The sequence below is a fragment of the Nerophis ophidion genome, linkage group LG15 (assembly GCF_033978795.1).
Source record: "Nerophis ophidion isolate RoL-2023_Sa linkage group LG15, RoL_Noph_v1.0, whole genome shotgun sequence".
Classification (NCBI taxonomy): domain Eukaryota; kingdom Metazoa; phylum Chordata; class Actinopteri; order Syngnathiformes; family Syngnathidae; genus Nerophis; species Nerophis ophidion.
Genome location: NC_084625.1, coordinates 40257996 through 40273819, shown reverse-complemented (window position 1 = coordinate 40273819; position 15824 = coordinate 40257996). Strand labels below are relative to the sequence as shown.

Sequence of the window (15824 nt, the reverse complement as noted above, 5' to 3'; positions counted from 1 at the left end):
TTGGCTACTGTGTGGAACAATTTCCCTTGTGGATCATTAAAGTTCGTCTAAGTCTAAGAATGGAAAATATGACCTAAAGTATTATATATATATATATGTATACATATATATATATATATATATATATATATATATATATATATATATATATATATACATATATATATATACATATATATATATATATTGTTGCTTTGATAAACTGCACACATCATAGTTAGCCACCTCAGTAAAACACATGTCCAACTCTGAAACACTCAAAGCAGAAAAAACTTGTTCTAATTTAACTGACTCCTTACCCAGACCACTAGTCTCGCATTTTCCATCTAAATCCGTCTTCGGGATGGAGGAAAGTGGTGTTCTGTGGGGATTAGCCTTCTGCTTTGTTTTTAGCCCCGCTCGGCATCCGCGTTTCCGATCACACCGCTGGCGTCTGCTCCGTAGACGGCCCCCGCTGCTACTAGACTCCCCTGCTTCACAGGCCGCTGGATGTAGCCGCCGATGTATTCCCATGACGTCCCACTGGGTGTGAGTTTTCCTTGCCCTTATGTGGGCCTACCAAGGATGTCGTGGTGGTTTGTGCAGCCCTTTGAGACACTAGTGATTTAGGGCTATATAAGTAAACATTGATTGATTGATATATATATATATATACACACATACATATAGTCGTGGTCAAAGTTTACTTACACATGTAAAGGACAATATGATTTGCTTGGGAGATTAGGAGACACCGAGAGTAACAAGTGGTAGAAAATAGATTAAAAAAAGACGGATTTAAAAAATAAAAAAACAACATTATCTTTTTTTTTTGTGGGACTTCCCACGGGGCGGATTTTGGACGCTGGCGGGGCTGATTCCGTAGTTTGGGGACTCCTGGTCTATATCATACCCGCGTACCCCCGTTTGAGAACCACTGCAGTAGTGTATTATAATTATTTGTGGGACACTTTAATGTTGTATCAAAAGGACTGCCTGTGTAATCCAAAGTAGAAATGTCAGTGCTAAATTTAAATTAGATTAAAAATGTGAATTTTAGATTAAAATTTTTTGGGGAAAATAATACAAAGTTAGATCACTATAGCACTGAGGGGCTCAAAAGGGCATCAAGAAAAGTTAGAAGTTTTGAAAGAAAATATCTCTAGTTTCACTTGATTTGATATCCTCACGTGAGATTGGACGCATGACATGCCCATCAAAACAAAATCCTGCCCTCCTCTTCTGGAGTAAACGGAGCTTAGTGGGCAAGACACGTCATTACGATGCAGTGTGAATGCACCCGAAATTGCAGTTCTAAAGATGAGCCTTGTTTATTCACCAACATAATGTGCCAAAAATGCTGAATCAGAGTTAATTTGAATGATGTCAATAAAAAATGAAAAAAGTGAAAACACCCTTTCCAGAGAAGAGTGATGTCATACGTTGTATCTGTCTTGCTGTATATTTGCAGGACACACAGAAGAGAAGCCTTCCAGTCACTAAGACTAAGAACAGAGTCCTGCCCAATGACAGGTGTGTAGCAATCTGCAGTAAGGATATTTCATTTACTATAGGATATTACACTAACAATGTTGAGATAAACTCCTCGTCAGATTTTGGCACACATATGACAAATAAATCAGAATAAATATTCTTGGAAATTAACAGGACTTATTGTTACTGAAAGCCTGTGTCTGTTCTTCACTGTTGTTTTCCATCTGTTTGTGTCCAGAAATGCTGCAAAGGGATTTTGTCTGACCAATGGTAATCTACTGCCAGCTGGGTTGGCTCAAATCAAAGGTTGGTGGTCACAAGTGATGTAAGGTTCAAGTTGAAAAAAGTTAGCAGTTTCCTGTTTGAAGCATTTTCAATAGAAGTGTCTTGCCACACATTTTTCACTTCCAATAAGATACTGATATTGGAGACTCTAGTATTGGCATACACCAACATTGATCGAATACTGAATCGGCAGGAATCATACCTACTTTTATTATTTCATGTTTTAAAGGGTTTGATCAAGTGAAATTAGTCAAAGAACAATGGTAGGTAATTAAATCACTAACGTATTCATTATTAACCATCTTTAACCTACTTCTGCTGTTTTTATGTAGAATTTGAGAGGTAATATTTTTTGGTGATACCTATTAGTGGTAATCATTTATGAAGTTAATCTCAGGACTCAGTAAATTGAATGATGCGGACATGTTTGTTACTGGAAACGTTCTAATATTCTTCTGCCTCAGAGACTTTGTAACTGTAAGTAGTATGCAACTATAATTATTTGATTTTTGTTTATATTTACACTTGCTGTTTTATACTGCAATATTGTTTAACTGACACTTATGCAATTGTTTGCCAAATATGTAAACAGTCCTTCGAATTAGAGATGGAAAAAATAAGTTGAGGTTGATATTCTCTACTCTGAAGTCTGATAAAAATAAGCACACAAAGGAAAGTAAATCAATATACACAGTAAGTCCACTGCTGTCTATTTGTTAGTGGTTCTAATCCATGCACACAAATGCAGCTCCGTAAGTCTAGGTGGTCATTTAAATGTGTGTTTCTACTACAAAACAGGTTTGGTTGCAGTTGAGGGTTCTGGTCTGGACACATTTGGTGAAACTTCATCAGAGAGCTACAGCTCTCCATCGAGTCCTCAACACAGAGGAGCTGAGAGCCTGGAAAGTGAGGACGATAATAACAGAGGTAAAACCCAAAGTCATGGTTTTGTGTTTCTGAGATTGTGAAAGAACCGTTGTGTTGTGCTGTTATTGTCCTCTCATTTTCTCACTGATCAAAGTACAGTAAGTGTAACATTTTCTCGAGTAAGACCCGTATTTGCTCCTGGAACTGTTGTCTATTTCTTGCTATGCTTTCGAGCAAACTCCAGGTCTTGTTTATACATAAGTATCCTGGATCTAACATATTTTTGGGATTATAAGTCGCAGTTTTTTTCATAGTTTGGCCGGGGTGCGATTTATACTCCGGAGCGATTTATGTTTGAAATTATTAAAGGCCGCCTACTGAAATGATATTTTCTTATTTAAACGGGAATAGTAGGTCCATTCTATGTGTCTTACTTGATCATTTCGCGATATTGCCATATTTTTGCTGAAAGGATTTAGTAGAGAACATTGACGATAAAGTACGCAACTTTTGGTCGCTAATAAAAAAGCCTTGCCTGTATCGGAAGTAGCAGACGATGTGCGCGTGACGTCACCGGTGTGAGGGCTCCTCACATCCTCACATTGTTTCTAATGTGAGCCACCAGCAGTAAGAGCAATTCGGACCGAGAAAGCGAAGATTTCCCCATCAATTTGAGTGAGGATGAAAGATTCGTGGATGAGGAAAGTTAGAGTGAAGCGGAAAAAAAAAAGAAAAGGCGACAATTCCAGACGGCGGCAGTGGGAGCGTTTCAGATGTAATTAGACACATTTACTAGGATATTTCTGGAAAATCCCTTATCTGCTTATTGTGTTAATATTATTTTAGTGAGATTATAAAGTCATACCTGAAAGTCGGATGGCTGCGGTGAACGCCAGTGTCTCTGAAAGAAGCCGAGGAGCCAATATCACAGCTGCCTTTTTGAGCTGCAGGATGAGGTCGCGTAATCCACTCAAGTCTCACAATTTTCCCATCCAAAAACTTGCTGGTTGACGTAGAGAAACATGTTCACTTGACCGCTCTGTGTTAAAGCTTCACAACAAACAAAGAAATACCGGCTGTGTTTCGGTTGCTAAAGGCAGCTGGAATCCACCGCTTTCCACCAAAAGCATTCTTATTTGACGTCTCCATTATTAATTGAACAAATTGCAAAAGATTCAGCAACAAAAATACTGTGTAATTGCGCGATGAAAAGAGACGACTTTTAGCCGTAAGTGGTGCTGGGCTAAAATGTCCCCCACGTGTCATCATATGCGTCATCATTCCGCGGCGTTTTGAAAAGCAAACTCCATGGGAAATTTAAAATTGTAATGTAGTAAACTAAACCGGCCCTATTGGAATGTATTGCAATGTTAATATTTCATCATTGATATATAAACTATCAGACTGTGTGGTCGGTAGTAGTGGGTTTCAGTAGGCCTTTAACACATTACTGTAAAATATCAAATAATATCATTTATCTCATTCACGTAAGAAACTAGGCGTATGTCAGCAATCGTCACACAAACACGTCAACGAATTTAGCGATTAGGAGTGACAGATTGTTTGGTAAACGTATAGCATGTTCTATATGTTATAGTTATTTGAATGTCTCTTACCATAATATGTTACGTTAACATACCAGGCAGTTGGTTATTTATGCGTCATATAACATACACTTATTCAGCCTGTTGTTCACTATTCTTTATTTATTTTAAATTGCCTTTCAAATGTCTCTTCTTGGTGTTGGATTTTATCAAATAAATTTCCCCCAAAAATGCGACTTATACTCTAGTGCGACCTATATATGTTTTTTTCCTTTTTTATTATGCATTTTCAGCCGGTGCGACTTATGCTGCGGAGCGACTTATAATACGAAAAAGTTGGTATGCAGAACATGTTCTGTGTGATATAACCCAAAAGCAAAGTAGACGGCACACTGGATGAAATGAAAGCCTACAATATTTCCATGTTTAGGTCTTTGTTTTATCCATGTCAAACGTTAAGATTTGCATTTTGTTTATGTTTAATTATATGCTAAGACGCGTCCTCAAATACATAAGTATTTAATTTGTCCATGGAACAGAATATTTCTTAGCAGACACTGACAAAAAATATATTTATTTTCAGTGTCCTGAAAATAAATATAACATCAACATTAGCCACAAATCCATGTACATTCCTGTGAACACAGACCCTGAAAAAAATGATTTGATTATGATGTGCATTTTCATGCATCACACCTTAAATCGGAATACTTTGACATGCAGAACCTAACGTAAACGAAAGGGTGTGTTATCTGTGCTATGGCGCCATCTTTTGGACGAGTTTGCTCACTGCAGGTGCTGACAAAGCAGTAGACTTCCACTGTAAACAAACATTGCTTTGTGCATTTCTGCTTGTTCAACATTATCACTGTATTTATTTATCATTTTTCCCCCTATATTCACGACTTTTGTTTTACCTCTCTTTTTTGATGTCTGAGGCTAGCAGTTGACACTTTGAGTAGCTGTAATGTTGTGAAAGAAACTGCTCGTTAAGATGTTAAGAATGATTTTATACTTGTTTATATTGACACACGTGCTGTAATATTGTTCAATCAAGGGATGCTTATGCAATTTAGTTTTCCAAATATATAAACGGTACTTTGAATTAGAGATGGACAAAAAAACTTGAGGTGGTGTATTGATATTCTCTAAAATGGATCCCTTCTTTTTATTGTTACATCGACACGTGACACTACGGACCGTACCTATTTTTTTGACAGTCTCGTTTTAAAGCAACAAACTCAACAGTATATAACTCTACTTCTACTTCAACAGCAAGACAATCGCTTCATTCCGAGACTATTCAATTTCGTCCCCATCCACCAATCAAAGTATAGCTGACATCAAAGACATGCGAAGTTAGGATAATTCCAACCCGAATTTCGTATGATGTGTTTTCATGCCGGAAGTCGCAGACGATGACGTCACAAGGGTGAGGGCTCCTCACGTCCTCACATTGTTTTTAATGGGAGCCTCCATCAGCAAGAGCTATTTTCGAACCGAGAAAACGACAATTTCCTCATTAATTTGAGCGAGGATGAAAGATTTGTGGATGATGATATTGATAGCGAAGGACTAGAAGAAAAAAATAAAATAAAATAAAAAGCGACAGCTCCGGGCAGCAGCAGTGTGAGCGTTTCAGATGTAATTAGACACATTTACTAGGATAATTCTGGAAGATCCCTTATCTGTTTATTGTTTTAATAGTGTTTTAGTCAGATTGTAAAGACATATCTCGAGGTTGGATGGCTGCAGTAAACACGCAGTCTCAGAGAGAAGCCGATGAGCCAAGCTCACAGCTGCCTTTTAAACAGCTACTGCAGGAGGACGAATAATCCAATGATGTCTCCGGTAAGATATATATCACAATTTTCCCATCCAAAACATGCTGGTTGACGTAGAGAAACATGTTCGCTTGACCGCTCTGTGTTAAAAACAAAGAAACACCGGCTGTGTCTAGGTGCTAAAGACAGCTGCAATACACCGCTTTCCACCAACAGCATTGTTCTTTATAGTCTCCATTATTAATTGAATAAATTGCAAAAGATTCAGCAACACTGATGTCCAAATCACTGTGTAATTATGCGATGAAAAGAGACGACTGTTAGCCGTAACTGGTGCTGAGCTAATATTTCCTGACAGTCCGTGACGTCACGCGTACGCGTCATCATCCCGCGATGTTTTCAACAAGAAACTCAGCGGGAAATTTAAAATTGTAATTTAGTAAACTAAACCGGCCGTATTGGCATGTGCTGCAATGTTAATACTTCATCATTGATATATAAACTATCAGATTGCGTGGTTGGTAGTGGGTTTCAGTAGGCCTTTAAGTACACTGTTTTATTTTGCTATTTTCAAACAGTGTTGCTGTTTAAACTGTGTGTAATGCTACAGTGTTACGGTTATTAAATATTCCTGTTAAATACAACTTTTGCCTTGTTTAAATAAGTTCCTAGGCCTACTATGCTACTGTATCTTAAAGATGACAGTGCTACTTGGAGAGGTGGTAATTAGTGAAAAAGGTTTGACAACCACTGCCTTAGGAAAGTATTAGTTTTGTCATAATTCCTACTATCAGCCTGCTAATTGTTTTTGTTATTCTTAAATCCTCTTCCCATAGAAACTGATTGCCACTCTGATGACTCCTGCAAACTACCCGGTCCTGACGTGTTCTTCGGCCAGCAGACCGATCCAAGCGCAGTGGGGGACATGATGTCCGACCCTCCTCTAGCGCCTCGCAACCAGATGATGATGGAGAACACTCAGTTTTCCCGTCTTTCCTTAATGCATCCTCTGCCGTATGTGCTCCCCAACGGCGCCTGTGACTCACTTGTAGTGCCTCCTCCGCCTCCCGGCAAAAGCCTTCTCCCGGACGCAAAGCTACCTTCCGGTCCAGCGGCTGTGCAGATGCCTCCCATGGTTCCGGTGATGTCGGGCCACGTGGAAACGGAGAAAAGGGACATCATCCCGACTTTTGGTTTCCAGCCTTTGGTCCAAAGGTTCAAAATGTCTTCTTCCCAACCTCGAGGTGGTCCTGATGGAGTGGCACCGAGCACTTGCACGACTGCAGCTATCAGCCTCCCGTCTTCCCAGCTGCCTCAGGATGCGGCGGCCGTCAATCCAAACCTGACGGCCGCACTTCCTGTGGGGGAGACTTCTCACAACAAACACGCTGGCTTAACTCTTCCATCGGGTCTGCCTCCTGCTTACCCCCCTGCAGGTGCGCCAGCAGCCGCTGGACCTGTGTCCTCTCCTGGACTTGTGCAAGCTGCTGTTCCTCCGGCTGTGCCCACACACGCCCCGGGCCCCGCCCCCAGCCACAGCCCAGCACTTACGCACAGCGCGCCACACAGCGAGTGTCTGTCATTCGGCAACACCAGCGCTTCCTGTGGCAATCCTCTGGCGTTCCAACAAACTCACCAACAGCAGCAGCAGCAGCTGATTGGCTGCGGCACGTGCGGCTGCCACAACAACTGCGGCGGTCGGGGTGGCGTGAGCGGCTGCCAAGCGCCGTTCTTCTTTCCCAATCATCAAATGGCGGCAGCAGCACGGCAGGTCTTCAGTGTCCCGCCTCCTCTCTTCCAACTCACAAGCCTGTGCATCAACAGCTACCTCACCCAGGGCCAGCAGCCGCCCCACCAGGCCAACGGGGGCGCCTTCTACGCCGCAGCCCCTCCCCCCAGCCACCCCTACAGCCCCCTCCACTCGCATTCTCACAGCCATGCCGACGTGCCGGCACACATGCTGAGCACTCAGGTGGTGGCGGCCGCCAGCTACAACCTGCAGCATCAGATCACGCCGGCAGCTGCCTTTTTCCAGCGTGTTTACCAGCAGGTCTACCCCGGTCCTGTGGGGATGCTGCCCCCTGCTGCTCTGGGGGGCGTAGGAGTGAACAAGAAGACTGGCAGCACGTCTTGTTGCAACTGTGGTGTGAGCGGACATTATGCTCAGGACTGTAAGCAGCCCTCCATCGAATCTACACAGCAAGGTAGGCAACCGTCACACATCCTTACTTGTATACATTTATACTTATATACAACTATACTTTGATACGTCTATAGTTATCTATACTTATATACATCTATACTTTAATACATCTATACCTATATACACTTGTACTTGTAAACGTCTATACTTTGATATGCTTATATACATTAATATGTATATTAGGGGTGTAACGGTACGTGTATTTGTATCGAACCGTTTCGGTACGGGGGTTTTGGTTCGGCACGCGGGCGTACCGAACAAGTTCGGAAGCAGAAGTCTTCACAAGCTGCTCTGCTTTCTGCCTCTGCCTCTGCCTCATTGTCCCGCCCACACAACCATCTGATTGGTTACATACAAAGCCAGTCAGCAGTGCGTATTCAGAGCGATGTAACAGCCAATCAGCAGTGCGTATTCAGACTTCAGAACGATGTAGTCAATGCTTTAGCGTCGAGCAGAGATATTCGTTTAGCAGGGGTGCAGCGCACTCTACCCAAATTATACTAAACACTTCCTCGTCACAACTATTACAAACATCACTATGAGCCCGTTGACCTTCTAGAAACTTAAACTGCAGCTCAGCTCGCTCACAGTATAGGCTTGAGATGAAGGCTAATTAGCTTTTAGCGTAACGTTAGCTCATTTCTCTGTGTGTGTGTGTGTGTGTGTGTGTGTGTGTGTGTGTGTGTGCGCGTGCGTGTGCGTGTGTTAGGGACAGCAAAGCCTGTTATTTCATTGAACTCCATTGTGTTTAGGGATGAATAGTCTCTCCTATTGCAATTGTACTATTTTTTCAGCTATAGTTACATGAATCATTAGTAATGTAGCAGCCTTTTACATAATAAAAGTATACTACAGGCTTCCCAAATGCTGTAATAAGTTGATACAATCATGATGAGTTGACATTAAACAGTTTCAATGGAAACTGTTTAATGTTAAACTTTTTATATGTAGAAGAAATGTTTTTTCATTTTATTTAATCAGAGCAACAAGTTGTTTGCAAATTTGGTAAATAACCAAAAAATGTATATTTTGTTGATTTCTTACTGTACCGAAAATGAACCGAACCGTGACCTCTAAACCGAGGTACGTGCCGAACCGAAATTTTCATGTACCGTTACACCCCTAATGTATATACATTTTCACTTATATACATCTATACTTTGATACATTTATACTTACATACATTTATACTTGTATACCTCTATACATTAATACATCTATATTTATCCATACTTATATACATCTATACTTTGATACATCTATACTTTGATACGTCTATATTTATCTATACTTATATACATCTATACTTTGATACATCTATACCTATATACACTTGTACCTGTATACGTCTATACTTTGATATGCTTATATACATTAATATGTATATACATCTACATCTTGATACGTTTATACCTACATACATTAATACTTGTATACATCTATACTTTGATACGTCCATACCTATATACACTTATACTTGTATACATTTATACTTATATAAATCTATAATTTGGTACAATTCTACCTATATACACTTATACTTGTATACATTTATACTTATATACATCTATACTTTGATATGTCTTATAGAAATGTATACTTATATACATCTACACTTATATACATCTATACTTTGATACGTCTATATTTATCTATTATATACATCCATACTTTGATATGTCTAGACTTGTATACATTTATACTTATATACATCTATACTTTGATACATCTATACCTACTGTATATACACGTGTACTTGTATACGTCTATACTGTGATATGCTTAATTAATTAATAGGTATATACATCTCCGCTTATATACATCTATACTTTGATACGTTTATACTTACATATATTAATACTTGTATACCTCTATACTTTGATACGTCTATACTTGTATACATCTATACTTTGGTACATCTCTACCTATAAACACTTATACTTGTATACATTTATACTTATATACATCTATACTTTGATACGTCTTATAGAAATGTATACATACAAAAATCTAAAATTATATAAATATATACTTTGATACGTCTACACTTATACATTTATTCTTGTATACATGTATGCTTATTATATACTACATCTTTTCTTTGATATGTCTATACTTACATACATTTATACTTGTATACCTCTATACTTTGGTACGTTTATACCTCTATAAATGTATACTTATGTACATCTATACTTACATACATTTATACCTGTATACCTCTATACTTTGATATGTCTATACATCTATACTTTGGTACGTTTATACCTATATACACTTACACTTTTATACTTTCACACTTATATACATCTATACTTACATACATTTATACCTGTATACCTCTATACTTGTATACATTTATACTTATATACATCTATACTTTGGTACGTTTATATATAGGTATAAACGTACCAAAGTATAGATGTATATAAGTATAAATGTATACAAGTATAGAGGTATACAGGTATAAATGTATGTAAGTATAGATGTACATAAGTATAAATTTATAGAGGTATAAATACACTTATACTTTTATACATTTACACTTGTATACATCTATACTTACATTTATACCTGTATACCTCTATACTATGATACGTCTATACATTTATACTTATATACATCTATACTTTAGTATGTTTATTGATTGATTGATTGATACTTTTATTAGTAGATTGCACAGTACAGTACATATTCCGTACAATTGACCACTAAATGGTAACACCCGAATAAGTTTTTCAACTTGTTTAAGTCGGGGTCCACGTTAATCAATTCATTGTATACCCATATACACTTATACTTGTATACATTTATACTTTGGTACGTTTATACCTATATACTCTTATACTTTTACACTTATATACATCTATACTTAAATACATTTATACCTGTATACCTCTATACTTTGATACGTCTATACTTGTATACATTTATACTTATATATATCTATACTTTGGTACGTTTATACCTATATACACTTATACTTATATACATCTATACTTACATACATTTATACCAGTATACCTCTCTACTTTGAAACGTCTATACTTTTATACATTTATACTTATACATCTATACTTTGGTACGTTTATACCTATATACACTTATACTTGTATACATGTATACTTATATACATCTATACTTACATACATTTATACCTGTATACCTCTATACTTTGATACGTCTATACTTTTATACATTTATACTTATATACATCTATACTTTGGTACGTTTATACCTATATACACTTATACTTGTATACCTTTACACTTATATACATCTATACTTACATACATTTATACCTGTATACCTCTATACTTATATACATTTATACTTATATACATCTATACTTTGTTACGTTTATTCCTATATACACTTATACTTTTATACATTTACACTTGTATACATCTATACTTACATTTATACCTGTATACCTCTATACTATGATACGTCTATACATTTATACTTATATACATCTATACTTTAGTATGTTTATACCCATATACACTAATACTTGTATACATTTATACTTTGGTACGTTTATACCTAAATACACTTATACTTTTACACTTATATACATCTATACTTAAATACATTTATACCTGTATACCTCTATACTTTGAAACGTCTATACTTTAATACATTTATACTTATATACATCTATACTTTTGTATGTTTATACCTATATACACTTATACTTGTATACATTTATACTTATATACATCTATACTTACATACATGTATACCTGTATACCTCTATACTTTGATACGTCTATACTTTTATACATTTATACTTATATACAACTATACTTTGGTACGTTTATACATATATACACTTATACTTGTATACCTTTACACTTATGTACATCTATACTTACATACATTTATACCTGTATACCTCTATATGTCTATACTTGTATACATTTATACTTATATACATCTATACTTACATACATTTACACTTGTATACCTCTATACTTTGATACGTCCATACTTGTATACATGTATACATCTATACTTTGGTACATTTATACCTGTAAAGGTATACTTGTATACCTTTACACTTATATACATCAATACTTACATACATTTATACCTGTATACCTCTATACTTTGATACATCTATACTTGTATACATTTATACTTATATTCATCTATACCTATATACACTTATATGTGTATACATTTATACTTATATACATCTATACTTACATACAATTATACTTGTATACCTCTATACTTTGATACGTCTATACTTGTATATATGTATACTTATATACATCTATACTTTGGTACATCTCTACCTATATACACTTATACGTGTATACATTTATACTTATATACATCCATACTTTGATATGTCTTATATAAATTTATACTTATATACATCTACACTTTGATACGTTTACACTTTGATACGTTTATTCTTGTATACATGTATGCTTATATAATACATCTATACTTACATTTATACTTGTAGACCTCTATACTTTGATACGTCTATACTTGTATACATTTATACTTTGATAACGTCTGTAGAGTTGTGAGTACTCTGTACTCCCATGTACATGCATACTGTACATCTATAATTGATACATCTGTATCAACAACAGCAAGTTGTGGTCATGTCGACAACCACTTATGTTGACGTGGTCGGCAGCGCGTCGACACAAGCGCGTCGAGCTGCAGATGAAAGTGTTTGATTTTGTTTTCCCTGCAGGAAGGTTCCGGTTAAAGTACGCATCAGCACAGCTGTCAGAGACACTCGACAACGCCTACTGATGACATGAAGATGTTGTCGCCATGACGACAACAGCGGGCTGAGCGGACAAAGCTGAGGTTTTTGTGCCTGAATCTTGTTGATGAGCTTCAACTTAATCCTCTTTTTGCACTGAGGCCGGGAAACATTTAACTTATTGTCGGGGACGCCATTTTTAAAGGCCATGTTTATGCTGTGTCGGCATTAATACTGCTCTCTCCTTGTTTGTTTGATGGTACCTGAAGGCATCATGTGAAGATGAAGGAAACTAATCAACGCTCATTAAGAACACTTAAGTCAGTACACTGTGTACTAACGAGTGTGCACATTTTGACAGATGACTGTCATTGTCTTGAAGTACACTTAAATAACTAGGTTTATCGCGTACTAACGTTGCCGAGTGTGCAAATGTTGACAGTTGATTGCGGTTCCAAGTCTATTACTGTTATTGCACACTCGGCCATTGGAAGTATTTACTGTACTTCCGCTAGTTGCTCCTCGGCCGCCATTGTGTCAAGTAAGCCCCTCCCCTTCCACTACTAGGGTGCTAAGTGGCCATCAGAATGCACTCACCATTTTTTAAGTGCAACATCCTGGTATTCTTCAGTGCACTGCATTTTACTGTTCTTAGTGCTCCAGCGTCCCAAGAGCAAGCACACTTCAAAGATGAGGTGTAATAAGTGCATGAACTGCGACATAATTGCCTTCAAAGGCAGTTACTGTTTGGAACTTTTTGGTTTTGTTTTAAATATTTTGAGTGCACTAAAACGTTTGAACATTTCAAGCAAGGCTTTACTCTGCTTAGTACACTTTCATATACTGTAAAAAAAAAAAAAAAAAAAGCATTTCTTAGTCCAGTTCAGATGAATTAAAATCAGCCAGCTATAATTTAATATTGTTTTATTATTAATATTTGCTGTGAATGACAAACTTTTCACTAAAATATCTTGAACTTGAAAGATTAAAGCGTCTCAAATGGCAATACTTCTGTCCGTGCACTTTACTGAGTGTACTTCCTTGGTATACAGTGGTTCTTAACCTGGGTTCGATCGAACCCTAGGGGTTCGGTGAGTCGGCCTCTGGGGTTCGGCGGAGGTCAAAACACACCCGACTCATCCTGTAAATACAAACATCTCCCTATCGGCGTATTACGGATACGGCAACAGCTGACTGATTGGCAGGTGTGTAATTTGTTGTGAGTTTATGCACTGTGTTGGTCTTGTTGTTTGAAGAAGGTGATGTTCATGCACGGTTCATTTTGTGCACCAGTAAAAAAAACATGGTAACACTTTAGTATGGGGAACATAATCACCATTAATTAGTTGCTTATTAAAATGCAAATTAGTAACATATTGGCTCTTAACTAGTCATTATTAAGTAAGTACGTAACCCTAACCCTAACCAAATAACTCAAAATTAAGTCTTTATTACTTAGAATATGTTTCCCTAGTGTTCAAATAATTCTAAATTTGACATGATCTATGGTCTGGATTATGGTTTTGTTATTTTTTAGTTCCTGTTTGCGATACCTTGTTTTGTTTGGTTACCATGCCGACTTATGATTTTTCTTTCATGGGGGGGTTTTGTTTGTTCTCCTGGGATGCAAACGGACTATTCCGGACAAGGCTTGCAGGTAGGAACATATTTATTAACTCTATAAATCTTGGCAGGGCATGAGGTACACGAACAAACTATGGCGGGGAACAAACACAAAACTGTGGCATGAAACAAATAAACTATGGCTTCGAACGAACACAAAACTGTGGCAAGAAATAAACACGGAATGAATCGAGCAACACGAAATGTCGTTATCGCATGAAAACAAGCAATGACGCCAGGCCGACTGACTGGCAAAGACAGGCTTAAATAAGGGTCTTAATTAGAAACAGGTGCACGGTCGGAACACCAGAGGCAGGTGAAAATCATAAGTCGGCATGGTAACCAAACAAAACAAGGGAGCGCAAACAGGAACTAAAAGAGTCCAAAAACTAACAAAAACATGATCCAGACCACAGATCATGACAAGATTAAGACTTTGTCGCTTAGAATATGTTCCCTATACTAAAGTGTTACCAAAAACCTAGAACTTTGTCTTGAATTTGAAAAAAAAAAAAAAACATTTTATTTTTAACTAAAGAAGGGTTCGGTGAATGCGCATCAGAACCTGGTGGGGTTCGGTACCTCCAACAAGGTTAGGAACCACTGTGTTAAATATTGGAATTATTTAATTTTTCAGACTCTTGTTGCATACAATTCTAGTCATTTTGACGCCTAAAGTCTTCCAGTGCAAGAACTGACTGAACAGACATGAAATAAATATATGCAACTGATAGCAGTTGTATCATCCTGCTACTAAAAGTGTGCTGCACTTGTGCACTCAGAATCCAGAAGTGTGCCAATTGAGACAGCAACATCATTTTTGTATTATTGGTAAGTCTCTAAATCTATAGCATGCTGCAAATAGATCAGTGAATCTTTTTTATGGATCAAACACTTGATTAAAATCACAGCAGCCATGTCATTGAAAAGGTTTTTTTTTTTAAACTTAAGTGGGTTTATGCCACACGTTAAATCTTATGTTTTCTAACACAGCCTGTTTTGGATGGTGTGGAAGCTGGAGCCTATCCCAGCTGCCTCCAGTTAGTCACAAGACGCAACATTCACACCAACTGTCACTGAGCAGGACTTCATCCCAGCCATGTTAACCCCCTGTGATGTCCTGTCAATCATATAATCACACTCATGGGTTATTATGACGTGTACATATACTGTATGTACTCTTATTTCCTGCTCAGTTGAAATGTTTACTGTACTTTGATACTGGAAGGTCTGACATGTTTTTTTTTAGCAGGATTTGGATTTTATGCAAACTTTTCATTTAAATTAAAAGCAATACATGGAATAAGAAA

General features: G+C 37.4%; 1 protein-coding gene across 2 annotated transcripts in view; it reads left to right on the top strand.

Annotated features, from left to right (window-relative positions):
- The window catches only part of zcchc2 (zinc finger, CCHC domain containing 2), a 43403-nt gene extending 27579 nt beyond the window's left edge, over positions 1–15824 (top strand). For both annotated transcript variants that reach the window (XM_061922173.1, XM_061922172.1), the window contains exons 10-14: positions 1451–1512; positions 1712–1779; positions 2557–2685; positions 6790–8157; positions 12877–15824. In XM_061922173.1, coding sequence (XP_061778157.1) covers positions 1451–1512; positions 1712–1779; positions 2557–2685; positions 6790–8157; positions 12877–12938 — 1689 coding nt within the window. In that variant the 3' untranslated portion in view covers positions 12939–15824. The remainder of the gene's footprint in view (positions 1–1450; positions 1513–1711; positions 1780–2556; positions 2686–6789; positions 8158–12876) is intronic.